Here is an 18,243-nt window from a genome sequence, read left to right on the forward strand (position 1 = left end):
CTTGTCCGGATCCTCCCGGTATGACCCTGCTGCTTGTTTCCAAATTATCAGATCCCCAGGTGAGAACGGGACTTTAATAAACACCTTCTCACCCTGAGGTCCCATAGCTTCCCTTAAAGGGGCTATCAGTTGGGGTTTTTCCCTATTTTTCCTCCCTTGTCTAGTTCTTTCTGCAATAGGGGTTCTCGGTATATTACGGGTATGACCGGGAGATGGCTCCCCAGGACAAGGTATTATCGATTCCTGGGAGCCCTTCCCCATTTCTGGGGTTTGTATTATTTCTCTTTCTTCTTTATCACTATCTTCCTCTTCCGAAGCTAATTCTGCAGGAGGGGCACTAGGAGCTACAAGCAAAGATAGGTCCTCTTCCTGGCTTGTCAGCTTTGTCAAACAACCATTACACCTATTCCTTTGCCTACAACCTTGACAATTTTTTTCCTCTACCTGTAATACCATAATACCACATTCTTTCTGCCATTCGGGTTTGCCTTTTAGGGTATAAAACAAATCCAAATAAGGAATCTCATCCCATTTTTCATTTTCCCGTAAAAACTGCATTAACGGGGATATCACACCAGGGTCAATAGACCCATTAAGGGGCCACCCCGAACTTCCAGTTTCATATTGTGGCCACCAATGATTACAATAATCAATCATCCTTTCCCTTTTTAACTCTTGATGGAACCCTTCTCTTTTCCAACGCCCCAACAAACATCCTAACGGAGTATTTTCCGGAACCTTTTCATTAGATTGAACCAAAGCTTTAAACGTTTTAAATGGCATCATAATAACACAATCACACAATACTATCTCACAAACACACTTCCAACAGTCACGGCTACAACAGATATTGATTATCAAATTATTAACCAATAAACCAACGGATACTGATTATCGAATTATTAACCAACAAACCAACAGACACTGATCATCGAATCATCAACCAACAAACTAACAGACACTGATTATCAAATTATCAACCAACAGACCAACAGACAGTGATTATCAAATTACTAACCAATAAACCAACAGACACTAATTATCAAATTATTTAACCAACAAACCAACAGACAGTGATTATCAAATTATTAACCAATAAACCAACAGACACTAATTATCAAATTATTTAACCAACAAACCAACAGACAGTGATTATCAAATTATTAACCAATAAACCAATAACCAACCAAACTTGCCACTTCTCGACGCCGCGAGGGGCAAGTGCCGATCCTGCGCAGCTTTCGTCGCGTCTAACGGTCGGCGCCTAGGCTTTACCAACCAGAGACGTCTTCTGCCCAACCCTGCGAGGATCGCCGCCTCGACTTATCAGGCAGGCACCTAAACCAAATAATAAAGCACCTTCGGGCTTACCTGTTACAGTTGTCCGTCAGGCGCGGGGTCGGGCGCGGGTCGATGACTCCCCAGGAATCACCTGGTGCCGGCGTGGAGTGGATCAGCTCGCGAACCGCCCCAGCCACCTCCGGAGTCCTGCCGCGGTCGCCAAAAAATGCTGCCCGATCCCAAAGAGTAAAACACAAATCAACAAAGTTGTTTTGTGCGGTGCTTTATTCAGGGCCCGGGGACCTGAGGACTAGCGTCCAAAGTCAAAGTCCCAACCCCTTAGTGAATCTTACACAGTTTTATACCCTTTTACAAATCTTGCTTCACCATGGCTACATGCTATGGTCCACATACTTCACATCAAAGGCAGCAGTCATTTTCGAGATAACATTTCTAAAGGTTATAACTCTTGCACGCCTGCCTAAGTTAAGACAATAAGATACCTTTCTAACGGTTATAAATCCTACATGCTTGTCTAAACTAGAACTATAGATTAATCCCACACCTGTTTATTGTACTTCATCAGTAAATTCCCTACTGTTCCTATAAATAACCAGTTGGTCCTTCTTCGCCCCACTGGCCCTTAACTCATTATTCTGTAGCTCAGCACATTCCCTGGCTTAGTTCCCAGGGCCTACCTTGCACTAGCTACAAACTGCAGCCTTAGCATTACTACCACTAACTATTAAATGTATATGTATATGCTAACAGACCCTTTGGAGGAAAACTGCACCAGCACCCTGACTGACAGGGTATCAGGTTGTATTCTGACTCTGTTAGTGGTTGTATTTTTTTTTTAATTGCATGTATTTTGTTTTTCCTTTTTCTCTTCCCTATTAAAAATTGTATTACTGACTTGAAGTCTCACTGGTTTTGCTTTTGATCCAGTACAGGTGGGTTGGACTGTGAGGGTACACAGAGACCCACTGGGACATACTGGGACATACTGGGAATGATACTGGGCAATAATGTAGCAAACTGAGGATACTGTGAGTGATACGAGGTATAGTGGGACCAACTGGGGACACAGGGAACAGTGTCTCATCCGCCACAGCCTCACAGCCCCTCATAATACAGTTCGGCACCAAAAACACCTGCAAAGTTCGGTGCCCAAAAAGCCTGGTTAGAGCCCCCCAAGCTTCCCCCAAGTGCTCCAGAACCACATGCGTTCTGCCCTGGGGACCTCAAGTCACGGCTCGGACTCAAAAGTGTCCCCCAGGTGCTTTCCCGGACCCCAAATGCTTCGTCCGAGCCACTTCCGGGACTACAGCTCCCATCATGCTCCGCAGTCCCGTTAGAGTGCTATTCCAGCCGTGACTACATCTCCCATCAGGCACCGCGACCCACAAAGAGACAATGCGGATGCGCCCTCCTGTGATGCTCCGCGGCTGTATTCAATCGTATTATGCCCGTGCCTACAATTCCCATCATCCCCCGCGCCCCAGAGAGCCCCGTTCTAGCCCCCCAGGTGCCCGCCCGGACCCCGAAGCGCTCCACATTCCCCTCCCTGACCTCCAAGTTTTCGCCCTGGACCCCCAAGAGCTCTCCCAGCCTCCGAGGTGTCCGTCAGAATCCCTCAGTGCCCTGCCCAGTGCCCACCCGGCCCATTGAAGTGTCCTACATACCCTCAAGTTCTAAATTCCCTGTGTAGACCCAAGACTGCCCCAAATGTACCCCAGAAATGTCTCCCTTGACTCCAGAGTGGCCCCTTTTACCCTGTCTGAGAAAATGATAACAAGGATTAGAGAAGGACTGAAAAAAGTCTACTTATCATACAGAAGGAGAAAGCAATAGCCAGTAGTTTTCAATTAATTAATGAAGGGAATTGTGTTACTTAGAACCAATCACCAAGAATTTTTATGATTGCTAAAACCGTATCGATTTTTTAACACATAAATGAAAAATTAGGTAATAAAAATATTATTTTTATTATTAAAAGAAAAACATCTTTGTAATTTTATTATTTTATTAATATATAATTATAATAATAAACATGCAGGGATTTTTTTTATGTTTTAGGATGTCAGTCCCAGGTGGGCAATGTCTGACATGGTGAGGTTGGAGGTGAGAAGCAGGTTGTCCAAATAGGGTCAACCCTGAAAGGGATCATTCTTCTCTGTGCCCAGACCTTCTAAGGTGACATTCATCATCAAGATCACCTGGGGAATGCTTCGGTCACCTCTTCTCTGAATTGAAAAATTAAAAAAAATATTCACTTGATTAAAACCAAAAATCATGAGGTGCACTTTGAACTCTCTCTCCTTAACGCTGACACTGACACTGACACTGGGGATCCAAGAGCATTGTGACTGAGGAACCTCATGGAACCAAGAGTCCATTGCTACACTGTGCAGCCTGTGGAACCAAGGGGAGCACAGTGACATTGCGGGGCCTCATGGAACATTGGAGACTATTCTGACACTCTGGGACCCACTGGAACAAGGGACTGTTACAGCTTGGCAGGGCCTCATGGAATCAAGGGCACGGCAGTGAACACTGTGGGTCTGCACAGGATGAAGGGTTCATTCTGACACCGTGGAACCCAGGATACCATTGTAACACTATGGGGCACCATGGAAACAAAGGTGCATTGTGACAGAGCAGGACCTCATGAAACCATCGAGGCCATTTTTACACATTGAGGCCTTGTGAAACCAAAGGGCCATGGTGGCACTTCAGAGCCTTGTGGAGCAAACAGGACCCTAGTGACACTGTTGGACTCAGTGGAACCAAGGGGCCATTGTGACACTTTGGGTGTCATGGAATCAATGGTCTGTTTTGACACTGCAGGCCTTAACGAATCACAGAGACTATTGTGGCACTGCAGGTGATGTCTTGGAGTGGCTACCTAGAACACAGGCTAGACAAGGTTAAGGGAATAAAGTCGGTGCTTATTAAAGGCCTTCAATAGATACACCTTGGACAGTGAAAAGCTTCCCAGAGGCTACACCCAAGGTGGATGGTGGTCATGACTTTTTCAGACAGATATAAGTTTGGTCTGTTTGCATATAAGGGGTTAATCCTCCAATTACAGCTTCCGCTAATGAAGTCATATTCCCTCAGTTTGCTCCCCCCTCCCAATTCACTTTTGTTTATTGTATTTGGAACCTGAGGCTGTAGGGTGTCCTTGAGTTTCAGAGGAATCTTTTTGTCTGACCAAAATGTGAAGATAGTTAACTAATACTTTCTATGGAGTTTAGCGTTATGCATTGATGCATAACAGGATTTCAAAAATATAAAGGCTAAAATCTTATGCCATGACAGGCCTCACTGAACCAAGGGGCCACTGTGACACTTTGTGGCCCCATGGAACCAAGGAGTCCATTGTGACGCTACAAGGCCTCATGGAAGCAAGGAACCAGTGACACTCTGGGGTCTTGTTGTGCTAAGGGGTGATTGTGTCACTGTGTGACACCATTGAATTAAGGAGTCCATGGTGACACTGCAGGGCCCCATGGAACTAAGGATTCATGGAACAGTGCGGACCCCATGGAACCAAAGATCCACTGTGACACAGCAGGGCCTCATGGAATTCTGGAGACCATGATGACACTTTGAGGCCACGTTGAATCAAGGGGCTCTGCAGGGCCTCGTGGAACCAAGGAGACCATTCTGCCATTGTGAGTCCCCACAGAACCAAGGGTCCATTGTGACACTGCATCACCAAGGAGACCCCTGTGACACTGCAAGGCCTCATGGGAACAAGGGACCCTGCGGTCCCTTGTATATCTGCAGAGGGATTTGTCTCCTCTACAACGCATGTGGGGGAGACACCTGGCTGAGGGCTCCACATCCTCCTGCCTTAATTTTTCTTTGCATTTCTCATTGTTCTTTCAAAATACCCAAACCCAGGGTGAAGATGTTGAGCTAAGACAACGATGGCAACATGGGGGGGGATCTTCCAGGGGATGTGGGGGGTGCTGTGTTCAAGAGGGTTGAGGGTTCCTGGGAGGGATTTGGGGGTCGCTCAGGGTCTTGGATATTCTAGGCTGAGCAGTTCTAATTGCTTTGGGAAACTCTGGCAGAGGTTCTGGGGCAGTTGATCAAGGATCCCCTGCCCAGGAACTGTCCACATATCCCCTGTACCAGTTTTGGGTTTCTCCTGTCCTGGATCCCCCTCTCCTCGCTGTCATTCTCCTTGCCCCCTGCTCATTCTCATGTTACCTCGCTCCTGGTCCCACCCTGCTCCCATCCCAGTCTGGATCCCACTCTTGGTCTCATTCCCTGTCCCGTATTCTCTGTCTGGTTGTCATTCTCATAATCCCGGTCCCATATTCCCTGTCCTGTTCCCGTTCTCATATTCCCAGTCCTCATGCTGGTCCCGCATTTCCATTTCCATATTTCCTGTCCCATTTCCGTATTTCCATTCCCAGCCCTATTTCTAATCCCGGTCCCATCTTTCTAATCCCTATCCCATATTCTCTCTCCAGTTGCTGTATCTGTATTCCCTGTCCTGTTCCCACATTTCCATTCCCAGTTCGTGTCCTGTATTCCCCGTCCCAGTCCTGTATTCTTGTTTCTGTTCCTGGTTCCCGTTCCCATTCCCTGTCCCCATTCCCTGTTCCCTCTCACCAGGCCCCGCCGCCATCGCTCCGGCCCCCCCGCGGCCCACACGTGACCAGGGAGAACCCCGCGCTGCTTCCGCCCACCAATCACAGCGCGCGATCGCTCCTGGATTTGCATAACCACGCTTTCGGTCCTGACCCCGCCCACCGCCGGCTGAAGCCGCGTCCGGGCGCTGTTTATTCCCAGTTCCGTCCCAGTGCTCCCAGTAAGAGCGGTCCTAGCACGGAAAGCGCTCCCAATTCCTTCCGGGTTCTCTCAGGATCGCTTCGAGTGCTCCCAGTATTGGTTCCAGCACTGTGCAGGGCACGGCCACTTTGGAACCCCCCAGGGCAGAGCACGGCTGCTTTTCAGTGTCGGCACCGACCTGGGCCGGGCTGGGAGCGGAGGAGGGGGAGGAAGGAAAGAGGAGCGGGAAGAACAAGAAGGGGAAAGTCAGGAACATGAGGAAGAGGAGCTGCAAGAGAAAGAGCAGCAGCAGAACCACTCGGCTCCCCCGCCCGCCCGCTCAGGCTGCAGTTCCCCCAACTCTGGCAGCATCGCCCTGCCCCCCCGGAACCCACAGGTGAGCAGGAAGGGGAACCTCGCCCCAAAACCAGCGGGGGCGTCTCTGGAAGGTTTTCTTTTTGAGGGGCCAGGGTACGTTTGGATCTTGAAGGACCCCGAAGCTCAGCCGGAAATGCCCCGGGAGGGATCTTGGCAGGTCCCACGTGGTGATCACCCAGTACTGGTGGGCAGAGGGCCAGTATGGGGTTTGGGGATCCCCAGGAGAGCCGTGGGGGAATGCGGGAGCCCCGGAGAGGGGAGAGCGCAGAGGGGCATTCCCAGAGCCAGGGAACCCCCGGCAGCCTGGAGGAGTGCAAGAGGTTGGTGATGAGCAGCCCCAGGCTCTCTGAGGTTGAAAGGGGTGATGACATCTCCAGCTACCCTTGGCCCGCAGGAACATCAAAACCAATGTGCTCAGCCCTTGTTTTTCCCCAAAACCAGGATTTCCCATTCCCAAATCATGGTCAGATGGAGGAGGAGGCCGTGAGGAAGATGGCCCAGAAGCCCTATGCAGGTGAGGGGGAAGTCCCTGCCCCCTTCCCCCTCTGTCCTGCTCCATCTCCCAGCCCAGCACGGCCCCCGGCTGCAGGACAACCCCGCTGCCGACACCGTCCTGCCGGGGACATGCTGGGGGGATCTCCTTCCCCCTCCCTCTGGAACAGAGGCAAATCCCATCCTCTCCTTGTCCTTCCTCCCCCAGACAAGGAGCTGAGGATGGAGACCAGGGAGGACAAATCCCCACAGCTGAACCTTATGGAAAAGGCATTTTAAACCAGCTCCATGGTGCAGGAATCCAAGGAGGAGGAAAAGCCCCAGAGATCCCTCATGAGGGGTTACAAATGCAGATCACGGTGATCCAAAGCAGAAAGACCCACTCCGGGCCAGGGAGGTGGCCAGAGATGCTGCTGGAGCTTAGAGCTGAGAGTCCATGAGCAGCTTCATGATGGGGAGAAGCCCCACAAGTGCTCAGAATGTGGGAAGAGCTTCAGCAAGTGATCCTACCTGATCCAACACTGGAGAATCCACATGAGGGAACAGCCCTATGAGTGTGGGGAGTGTGGGAAGGGCTTCAAGACAAGCTCTGACCTGACTGCCCACCAGATGAGCCACACAAAGCAGAGGCGTGCCGATTGTGAGGAATGCAGGAAGACATTTAAGACTAGCTCCAGTCTCCTCAGGCATCAGCAGATTCAGAGGAGAGGCCCTTCCACTGACCCAACAATGGGAATGGCTTCAACCAAAACTCCACTGTCGTCACCCACCAGCGCATATATACTAGGACGAGGCCCTACGAGTGTCCCAAATGTGTGAAGTCCTGTTCCAGAAGCTCTCACTTTACCCTACACCAATGAAGGCACCACTAAGGGAAGCCCTGCAAATCAAGTGCAGGAAGAGCTTCATGTGCTGCTCCAGCTCCATCCCCCGTGGCAGGATCTGTGCTGGATGTTCCTGTGGCCCCCAGTGGGCAGAGCATTGCTGGTCCATGGTGCCCGTGATCTATGTTAGAAATACACCTGGCTGGGTGGCTCCACATCCTCCTGGCTCCCCATGGGCACCTGGACATATCCACAGATCAACATCAGAAATCCATTGTGAAGAGCACGTTTGTCGACTTCTGACCCGAGAAAAATCTCACTCTTTGCATCTTCTGGTGGTATCAAGCAACACTGAATGGCCTTGGAGGTCTTCTCCAATAGAAATCCATCATTTTAATCCTTTCTGGCTCATGGGCATCTTCCATAGCCAAATGGGAACATACTGGGGCAAACCCCACAATTTTGGAGATGGTGGGGTGGAAACCCCTTCAAAAAGGGTTCTTCCCACCCAGCCAAGCATGTGGATGCTTTGCCAGCAGGGACACATAAATTCTTTTGTTTTGGCCTTGAAACAAAAAGGTTTCTGTTCATTCCTTTGAAAGCCCTGTAACTGGGGTTAAAAATAACGACAAGGAACTAAGACATGGGTGGGGCCATGGGGGGAGATGGATGAGGATGTGAGGAACATGGATGGGGACATTGCGAAGTGCTGTCCAATGCAGGTACTGCCACCACATCCCCACTATCACCACCACAGTGCACCAGCCAGATGTCATCACCCAGCAGGGCAGGAGGTGGAACTTGTTCGGCTGTTGACAAGTGGCCCGGAGGTGAGTGACAGTCACCAGGGCGTCCTAGGGACTCCACGCTCAGAGGACCCCAATGGCCCAAGGTACAGCACAAGGGTCAGTGCCACCCACAGTGTCATGTGGCCCCATGCTACATGTCACCAGGGGTGTCCTGGTGACATTGTCCCCCTGCTATCTGTCCTGGTGGCATCATGTCCTTTCCCCTCTGTATGTCCAAATTCCCTACCATATCTTCCTCTCGCCTTCCATGTGTCCCCTGCCCCCAGTGGGGCCAAAAACCATGAGGTCCTGGGCTGTCTGAGGGGACCCATCCTGTAGTGTCCCTGTGTCCCTCAATGTGTGCCCATGTCCCTCAGGATGTCCCCATGGCTGCTTCTGGCACGGAGCATCTGCACTCACCCTGGCACAGGTAGGAAAACACTGTAACACCCCATGACATCCTTGTCCTCTGATTTTAGGTCCTTCTCCCCTCCATTTTCAGTCCTTTTCCCCTTTTTTGGGTTCAGTGCCCCCTATTTTGAGTCTTTTCTGTGCTTGTTTGGATTCTTTCCATCCTTTACCCCAATTTTATGCACCCTCGCCTTCACTTTGGCACATTTTTGGGTGCATCCCTCCCTTCCAACCCCCTCCGCACCTTTTAGGCGCCCCTCACTCCCCTACACCCCAACTCCCTTCCCCACAGACATCTCCCCAGCTGTGTCCCCAACTGTCCCCCTATGCCACATGGATTCAGTGCTCACCATCCTGGATACCCTTGAGTCCCCGGCCTGGGACTGTGGATTTCCTCTTCCAAGAGATTCAGAGCTGGACCGGCTGCCAGGGGATGCCGATGGCACCAGAGCTCAGGGTGGGTGGCCTGGTGAGGTTGGTGGGAGGGGGTTTGGGGTCATCTTGGGACTGACCAGGGGCTTGTCCACTCTGCAGTGAGAAGCAGCCCTGGCCAGGGAGTCTGGGATGGATGGGGGCAGGAGAGATTGGACACTGGTGGACACTTGATGGACACCTGAGTCATGGATCCCAGCTTGACACTTGTCTGGATAGCTCTTGGCCCTGCAGCCCCCCAGCCTAGGCAGCTCCGAGCCCAGATAACCACCAGCCTTGATACACACCTTGGGTGTGTATCACCTAACTGGCCCACCAGCCCATCCCAGTAGCCCCAACCCCAAAACCCCCCAAAACAAACCCAATTCCAGAACATCAATTCTGGATGCTCCCTGCAGAGTGAGGGGGAAACTGAGGCACGGGATGAGGTGATGGGAGGAGACTTTGAGACTCACCCTGGAGACCCCAAAACGAGCACCCACCCCCCAAATTGTCACTGCAGCATCTCAGGCCCCCCAGCTGTCACACTGGGGCGACTCCAGGAGCCACTGCAACCCCAGGCCCCTCGAGGGGTGACCTGTGGTGTCCCTCTGGTGTCACTGGCGAGTCCCCAGCAGAAGCAACATCACCTCCTCAGCAGGAGGAAGACGAGAAGGAGGTGAGGATGTGACTGAAACTCCTGCCCGTTCACATGGGGAGGTCGCCACACGAACGGGGGCCAAGCACAGGTGGAGCAGCGGAGGTACCATGGGGACTGGGGGGGGACATGGGGACAGTCCCCAAGGTCCCCTCAGGGGATGCTGTGGTGGGGGCGGGGGGGAGGGGGTGCAGGGTGGAGCAGCATCTTCAGGGGGATGTGGGGAGATGGAAATGGCTGGGAGTGACCCCAGAAATGTTTTCACCACCTCCTCCTGTAACATGTGGGCCGCCCCCTTCTTTGGGGTGCTGGTAACAAATTGGCAGATGGCGGTGACAAAAAGCGCAGGTGCCACCTCGGGGATTGCACAGAGAGAGGGTCCTGCAGCATGACCAAGACCCCCCTGACTGAGGGGCACCCCAGGGTGACAAAGGGGGGGGGGGGTCAGGGGTGTCCCCAAGGTGTGAGGGGAGCAGGTTTTATGGGGAAGTGTGGTTGGGGCGCAACAGAAATGCGTCCAGTCCTGCCGGTGTCCGGAGCACGAGGGGGACATGGCACCTGTTACCCTGTCACTGTGTCCCCCTGTCTCCCATCATCCACTGTACCCCACTGTCCCTTTTGCTGGGCAGCAAGGGGTGGTGGCACTCCTGGATGGGTGTCCAGGTGGATCTGCACTCACCTGCTATGGACAGAGTTGTCAAACGTGATGTGGGGACACTGGGTTGCACTGTCATTGGCATTTCACTGTCATTGTCACCATCACTGTCAGTGCCACTGCCATTTGTCACTGTTATTGTCACTGTCACTGTCCTTAGCACTGTCACTGTCACCATCACCATCACTGTCATAGCACTCACTGGCTGCTCCCCAGGGTCCGCAGAGGTACTGGGGAACAGCCAGGGGACAGATGGATAGATGTGGGACAGAAGGACATGAGTGAGACACCAGGAGAGACATAAGGCACACAAAAGGGACATGAGAAGATACCAGAAGGACACTCAGGGGACACTGGGACACTTGCGGACACTCACAATATCACTGAAGGTGTAGCAGTCGGGGATTTTCTGTTTTAGTAGCGTTTGGATGTTGATGGCCTTGAGCTGGAACTCCATGATGACACTGATCAGCCTGAGGGGACAAAAAACACTACAAGAGGCCTCAAAATCACTAAAAAATAAAATAGGAAAAAATCCACCTCAAAATCCCAAAGAAACCAATGCAAAAGGGAAAACTCCGCCGCAAAAAATCCCCAAAAAAGAGAACAAATCTGCCCATAAATCCCCAAAAAACCCTGTGAGTTCCCCAAGTTCAAAAAAAAACCTGGAAAAGGAAAAATTTGACCCCAAAAATCCCCCAGAAATTAAAATTCCACCCCAAAATCCTAAAAAAAAAAAAAGGAAAATTTCCACCCCAAAATCTCAAAAAATCCAATGCTAATGGAAAATTCCACCTGAAATCCCCAAAAACCTCAGGAGTTCCCAAAATAACAAAAAAAAAAAAACATTCTAGAAAAGGAAAAATTCTGCACCAAAATCCCCCAGAAAACATCAGGAAAGGGAAAACTTGGCCACAAAATCCCCAAAAATTACCCTGGGAAAGGGAAAATTTCATCCCATAATCCCACACAGGAATTCGGAAAAAGGGGTCGCAAATCCAACACTTGGATTTTAGGGATGGGAAACTTCCCTGGGTGGGACTTGTGGGATTTACCTGTGGAATTGGAGGGTGAAATTGCTGTCAGTGCAATCCAGCACCAGCAGCTGGGGGTCTCCAGGGTACACCCCCAGGCACTCTGTGGGCTTGGGACTGGGGTCAGGGAATGCTGAGAGCCCAGAAACCCTGGGACTTCCCAAATCCTGAATCACATATACTCCAGGACCATCCCAAACCTTGCACCTCAAACCCAAACCCCAAACCCCAAACCAAAACCCTACTCCTAAACCTCTTGGGACCATCCCAAATGCCTTTAGAGTATCCCAAATCTCAAATCCCAACCCTAACTCTAAAACCCAAACCCCAAGTGTCCCCACCAGTGATGACGCTGGAGGCAATGTCGAAGGTGTCATTACCAGGGTCAATGTCCCCTGTGCGGAAGAAGTGCTGTGCCTGGTGCCATCTCTGGTGACACCTGCAGTGCCAGCATAGGGGTAGTGGCCCAGGGTCTTGTTGAGGACAGCCAGGTACTGTGGGGACAGGGAAACAGTGCTGGGGATAGCACTGGGGCACCTCAGCGTCCTCAAATCACACCAGTGTCCCAAATCACCTCCATAGGCTGAGGTCCTTCATGTCCCCAGATGACCACTGTGTCCCCAACTCTTCTAACCCCTTTCGGTTTCCGTGTGCCACCTTCTTGAGGACAAAGGCATGGGGTGGGAGGTGCTGGCCTGGCACAGCCCTCGGGGTGCCCAGTCCCCCTTGTCACTCCCACACCTGTGCATGTCCCTGTGCCAGGGCTGGCATTAACGGTAGCACCGGGCCAGGCACTGGCACAGACACCAACCAAAACGGCTTGCAACCAGCAGGGCCACCCATGGGGTGGGCACGGAGCCACCCCAGCCTGGCCCCACGCCTGGCCTGTCACTGCCATGCCCACCAGCATTGCCACACCATAGACTAATGTGTCCCCTGGCACTGCCGTGCTCGTGGTGGCATCTCCACGGGCATTCCAGCACCTGCGGCGGCACTTCCATGGCCATGTGTGCCTTGGTATCACCACACCCCTGGTGGCACCTCTATGACCACCTCATCCTGACACCCCTGATCACCACCCCCTGTGGATGACAGGGACACTGTGAGCACCTGCACCCTGTTCTGTCCCTTCAGTTACCCCCTTGTAGACATCTCTGCTGCCAGTGGCACAGGTGCCACCTGATGCCACCGTGTGGGACTTGTCCCAGTTATCGCCGATGGATAGACACCTGGTGCCACTGGGCAGGGATGATGTCCCCAGGGCTTGTGGCAGAGCAGGACCCACACTGGGAAGGCCACATCCGAGGCCACCAAACTGTACCCAGCAGGCAGGAGGGACACCGGTGAGAACATGGTGGTGCCGCAGGGGGGGTGGCAGGTGACGTGTGGGGCACATGTGGGCACAGGAACTCATGCATCACGGGCTGGGGCAGGTACCATGCTCCAAAATCATGTCCCCTGTCCCTGTGTCCTGTTCCGTGTCCTGTGCCATGCTCAAGGTCATGTCCTGTGTCCTATACCACACCCTGCACCCTGTGTCATGTCCTATATGCCCCATGTCCCATGTTTCATGTCTTTAGTCCCATGTCCCATGAAACCCTTCACGCTGTGCCCCAGTCATGCCCAGGGCCCTACACCAAGCCCAATCTTGGCATCATGGCCCTGGGAACTGGGACTGGCACTGGGGCTGGAAGCCACCTGGGACAATGCCTGGCATCATGACACAGCAGCTGGAAACGTGGTGGGGACTGGGACTAGACCAATGGACACCGGGTCTGGGGCTGGGCACTGGAACTGGACACCAAACCAGGATCTATCTTAAGCCCCCATACTGGTCTGGCAGCACTGAGGTTACTGGGGATACTGGGAGCTACTGGAGGGGTACTGTGGGTGCTGACTGCTTCCCCCCCAGAACACGACGAGAGGAACCCCCGGGGGGGGGGGGGGGGAGGTGGGGGGCAGGAGCCCCGAAAATGAGACACGCGAGCTCCCAGTTCAGCAAGGTCACGGTGCGACAGCCCAGTCCCTGGCTCCTCCCCTGTCCCTGTCCCCTCCTCGGTCCCCAGGGCATGACACGGGGCTGTCCCTATCCCAGTCCCTGTCCCCATTCCCGGTCCTGTATTCCCGGTCCCTGTCCCCATTCCCTGTTTCCATTCTCGGTCCCTGTCCCCATTCCAGTCCCCATTCCAGTCCCCGTTCCCACTCCCGTTCCCGCTCCCGCTCCCATTCCCGTTCCCTCTCACCGCACGCCGCCGCCATCGCTCTGCCCACCGCTCCCGCCCTCACGTGACCAGGGAGAACCCCGCGCTGCTTCCGCACACCAATCACAGCGCGCGATCGCTCCTAGATTTGCATAACCACGCCCTCTGCTCCGACACCGCCCACCACCGGCTGTAGCCGGGTCTAGGCGCAGTTTGCTCCCAGTTCCCTCCCAGTGCTCCCAGTAAGAGCGGTACTGGCAGGGAGAGCGCTCCCAGTTGCTTCTAGGTGCTGTCAGGATCGTTACCAGTGCTCCCAGTATCACTTCCCAGTGCCGCGCGGGGCGCAACCGCTTTGCAATCCCCCAGGGCGGAGCGCGGCTGCTTTTGCGCGTCGGCACCGGGCCGGGCCGGGCTGGGGGAGGAGGAGCGGAAGGAAGAAGAGTAGTGGAAGGAAGAGCAGCAGCAGAACCGAGCGGCTCACTCGCTCGCCCGCTCTAGGCCGCAGCTTCCCCGACTTCCCCGGCATCACCCCTCCCCCCGGAAGCCGCAGGTGAGCTGGGAGGGGGAGCTCGCCCCAAATCCATCGTGGGGAGGTCTCCTGGAGGTTTCTTTGTGGGGCAGGAGATGTTTGGATCTTGCAGGACCCCGAAGCTCAGCCGGAAATGCCCCGGGAGGGATCTTGGCGGGTCCCACATTGCTATCGCTCGTTCTGGCGGAGAGGGGGCGAGATCGGTTCTGGGGATATCCGGGAGAGCCGTGGGGGAATACGGGAACCCCGGAGCGGGGAGAGCGCAGAGGGGCGATCCCGGAGCCGGGGGACCCCCGGCAGCCTGGAGGGGTGTGGGAGGTTGGTGATAAGCAGCCCCAGGCTCTCTGAGGCTGAAAGGGGCACTGGCTTGTCCAGCTGAACTTGGCCCGCAGGAACATAAACCCAACGCGCTCAACCCTTCTTTTCCCCCAAAAATGGATTTCCCATTCCTAAACCTTGGCCCGATGGAGGATGAGGCCGTGAGGAAGAAGAACATGCCCCCGGAGCCCCAGGCAGGTGAGGAGGAAGTCCCTGCCCCTTTCACCCTCTGTCCTGCTCCATCTCCCAGCCCAGCACGGCCCCCGGCTGCAGGACAGCCCCGCTGCCGACGCCGTCCTGCCAGGGACGTGCTGGGGGGATCTCCTTCCCCCTCCCTCTGGAACAGAGGCAAATCCCATCTTCTCCTTGTCTTTCCCCCTCTAGACAAGGAGCTGAGGATGGAGACCAGGGAGGACAAATCCCTGCAGCAGAACCTTGTGGAAGAGGCTGTTTGGAGCAGCTCCATTGCACAGGAAACCAGCGAGGAGGAAAAGCCCGGGAGATCCCACATGAGGATGGGCTGCAAACACAGTTCTTGGGTATCCGAGGAGGAGAACCAGGGCCAAAGAACCGGACAGAGCTGCAGCCAGAGCTCAGAGCTGGGGTTCCATGAGCATCTTCATGATGCGGATAAGCCCCACAAGTGTTCAAATTGTGGGAAGAGCTTCAGCAAGAGATCCTCCCTGATCTGGCACTGGAGAATCCACATGGGGGAACGGCCCTATGAGTGTGGGGAGTGTGGAAAGAGCTTCAGTACGAGATTCAAACTGATCCGCCACCAGATGATCCACACTGGGGAGAGGCCCTATCAATGTGACATACGCAGGAAGAGGTTTCAGACCAGCTCCAATCTCGTCATGCATCAGCGGATTCACACAGAAGAGAGGCCCTTCCGCTGCCCTGACTGTGGGAAGGGCTTCAAATACAACTCCCGCCTTGTCTCCCACAGGCGCATCCACACTGGGGAGATGCCCTATGAGTGTGGGCAGTGTGGGAAGTGCTTCAGGACAAGCTCTGAACTGATTGTCCACCAAAGGATCCACACAGGGGAACAGCCCTATGAGTGTGATAAATGCAGCAAGAGGTTTCTGACCAGCTCCAGTCTCCTCCTGCACCAGCGCATTCACATAGAGGAGAGGCCCTTCTGCTGCCCCGACTACAGGAAGGGCTTCAGGCACAACTCCAACCTCGTCACCCACCGGCGCATCCACACTGGGGAGAGGCCCTATGAGTGTTCTGAGTGTGGGAAGAGCTTTTCACAGAGCTCTCACCTGACCAAACACCAATGGAGGCACCACTAAGGGAAGCCCTGCAAATCAAGTGCAGGAAGAGCTTCATGTGCTGCTCCAGCTCCATTCTCCATGGCAGGATCTGTGCTGGATGATGCCGAGTGACCCCTGGTGGGCAGAGCCCCGGTGATCCATGTTAGGAAGACACCTGGCTGGGCGGCTCTTCATCCTCCTGGCTTCCCTTGAGCACCTGGACATATCCACAGATCAACATCAGAAATCCATTGTGAAGAGCACGTTTGTCGACTTCTGACCCGAGAAAAATCTCACTCTTTGCATCTTCTGGTGGCATCAAGCAACACTGAATGGCCTTGGAGGTCTTCTCCAATAGAAATCCATCATTTTAATCCTTTCTGGCTCATGGGCATCTTCCACAGCCAAATGGGAACATATTGGGGCAAACCCCACAATTTTGGAGATGGTGGGGTGGAAACCCCTTCAAAAAGGGTTCTTCCCACCCAGCCAAGCATGTGGATGCTTTGCCAGCAGGGACACATAAATTCTTTTGTTTTGGCCTTGAAACAAAAAGGTTTCTGTTCATTCCTTTGAAAGCCCTGTAACTGGGGTGTCCTGGTTTGAAGGACAGGTGTTTGCCAAGGAAAGCAGAAGCTTCCCCTTGGACTGAAAGAAAATATGATTCTTCCGATTATTATAATTTCGGAATTAAGAGAGCTCTCAGGCAAAGATATGGGGGTAGGAATAACAGTTCTTTACTAGTATATTTAACAAGACAAACAAGAACAACAACAGCTATGAAATTACCCACAAACAGAACAGTAACTCAGTCCCAGTGTTTTTTGGCTGCAGGCACCTTTTCCCTGAGCTGCAGTTCCCGGTGCTGGGGGCGGGCGGCTCCCGCAGAGCTGCAGGAGGGCTGGGGGTGATGGCAGAGCTGTCCCAGGGGGAGAGAGAGATGGAGAGAGAGCTCTCCGCTCACGGTGTCGGTCCCGGTGCTCAGTAGAGTGCTGGATGGTGGTAGTTCACAGCGAGAAGACAGCCGGGCAGGGTCCGATGGTGGTTTCCCGACGCTGGGATGGGACACAGACGGCGATCGTCCTTCTCGTCCGAACTCCGCGGGGGAAATGGGCCGAGGCCCAGCCTTCCTCTTCCTCTTCTGGCTGTTTGAATCTCGCGGGGCTTGCTTCTTCCCTCCCGTCCCCTCCCCCTTGTCACCAGGGCCCAGTCAACAGGTATCTTAGCATGACAATGGGGAAAATTCCACAGAGGGAAAAAAAAAAAAAAAGAAAGAACTAACCCTCAACATTATCCACCCCGAATTTTCCCCTACCATCATGCCAAATCAAATTAAAAACCTTCAAATTATAGACATCCATACAGTTACAGATACAGGCACAGTATTGTAGGTAGTTCACCCTAAAACAATGTCTCCTTGGGGTATGCATCTGGTCTTTCCATCCCTTTGCATGATCCACCAGGTACACCCTGGCCCTTGAGCAAAAACCACCCCCCGAATTGGATTGTCTTTGCTGGAGGCAGGGTTCACCCAAACAGTTTTTCCTAGCATACCTCTCATATGCACCACTGGAACCTTGTCCCCATCTGGTGTTCTCAAGGGCTCAGACTGGGCAGGGCCTGCTCGATTAGTGGAACCTCGGGTGTTCACTAACCATGTGGCCTTTGGTAGATTAATCTCTCAGTTTTTGAAAGTCCCCCCGCCCAGTGCCTTCAAGGTGGTTTTAAGCAGCCCATTGCACCGTTCCACTTTCCCAGCCGCTGGTGCGTGATAAGGAATGTGGTACACCCACTCGATGCCGTGTTCTCTGGCCCAGGTGCTTATGAGGCTGTTTTTGAAATGAGTCCCATTGTCTGACTCAATTCTCTCAGGGGTACCATGTCTCCAAAGGACTTGTTTTTCCAGGCCCAGGATGGTGTTGCGGGCAGTGGCATGAGGCACAGGGTAGGTCTCCAACCATCCAGTGGTGGCTTCTACCATGGTCAGCACGTAACGCTTGCCTTGGCGTGTCTGAGGCAGTGTGATGTAGTCAATCTGCCAGGCCTCCCCATACTTATATTTGGACCACCGCCCCCCATACCAGAGGGGCTTCACTCGCTTGGCTTGCTTGATGGCAGCACACATCTCATAGTCATGGATAACCTGGGAAATACTGTCCATGGTGAGATCCACCCCTCTATCTCATACCCACTTATAGGTAGCATCTCTG

The 18,243-nt window shown here is 53.3% G+C and overlaps 2 protein-coding genes across 3 annotated transcripts; both read left to right on the top strand.

Annotated features, from left to right (window-relative positions):
* The first annotated feature begins 3,381 nt into the window (after positions 1 to 3,381).
* On the top strand, positions 3,382 to 12,377 carry LOC134057616 (uncharacterized). Its single transcript, XM_062514591.1, has 7 exons — positions 3,382 to 3,405; positions 5,917 to 6,020; positions 6,067 to 6,469; positions 8,524 to 8,596; positions 8,932 to 8,984; positions 9,309 to 9,422; positions 9,900 to 12,377. Exons 1-7 carry the CDS (start codon positions 3,382 to 3,384, stop codon positions 10,065 to 10,067), a joined length of 939 nt encoding a protein of 312 aa, XP_062370575.1. The 3' UTR covers positions 10,068 to 12,377.
* Positions 12,378 to 13,713: 1,336 nt separating this feature from the next.
* On the top strand, positions 13,714 to 17,927 carry LOC134057617 (zinc finger protein 239-like). 2 transcript variants are annotated; one of them, XM_062514594.1, is made up of 3 exons: positions 13,714 to 14,474; positions 14,829 to 14,969; positions 15,156 to 17,927. In XM_062514594.1, exons 2-3 carry the CDS (start codon positions 14,888 to 14,890, stop codon positions 16,070 to 16,072), a joined length of 999 nt encoding a protein of 332 aa, XP_062370578.1. In that variant the 5' UTR covers positions 13,714 to 14,474; positions 14,829 to 14,887; the 3' UTR covers positions 16,073 to 17,927. The 2 variants fall into 2 exon arrangements, with proteins under 2 accessions (XP_062370578.1, XP_062370577.1); XM_062514593.1 differs by having other exon boundaries at positions 13,714 to 14,969; positions 15,156 to 17,926.
* Positions 17,928 to 18,243: the final 316 nt, after the last annotated feature.

Source organism: Cinclus cinclus, unplaced genomic scaffold, assembly GCF_963662255.1.
Source record: "Cinclus cinclus unplaced genomic scaffold, bCinCin1.1 SCAFFOLD_41, whole genome shotgun sequence".
Taxonomy (NCBI): domain Eukaryota; kingdom Metazoa; phylum Chordata; class Aves; order Passeriformes; family Cinclidae; genus Cinclus; species Cinclus cinclus.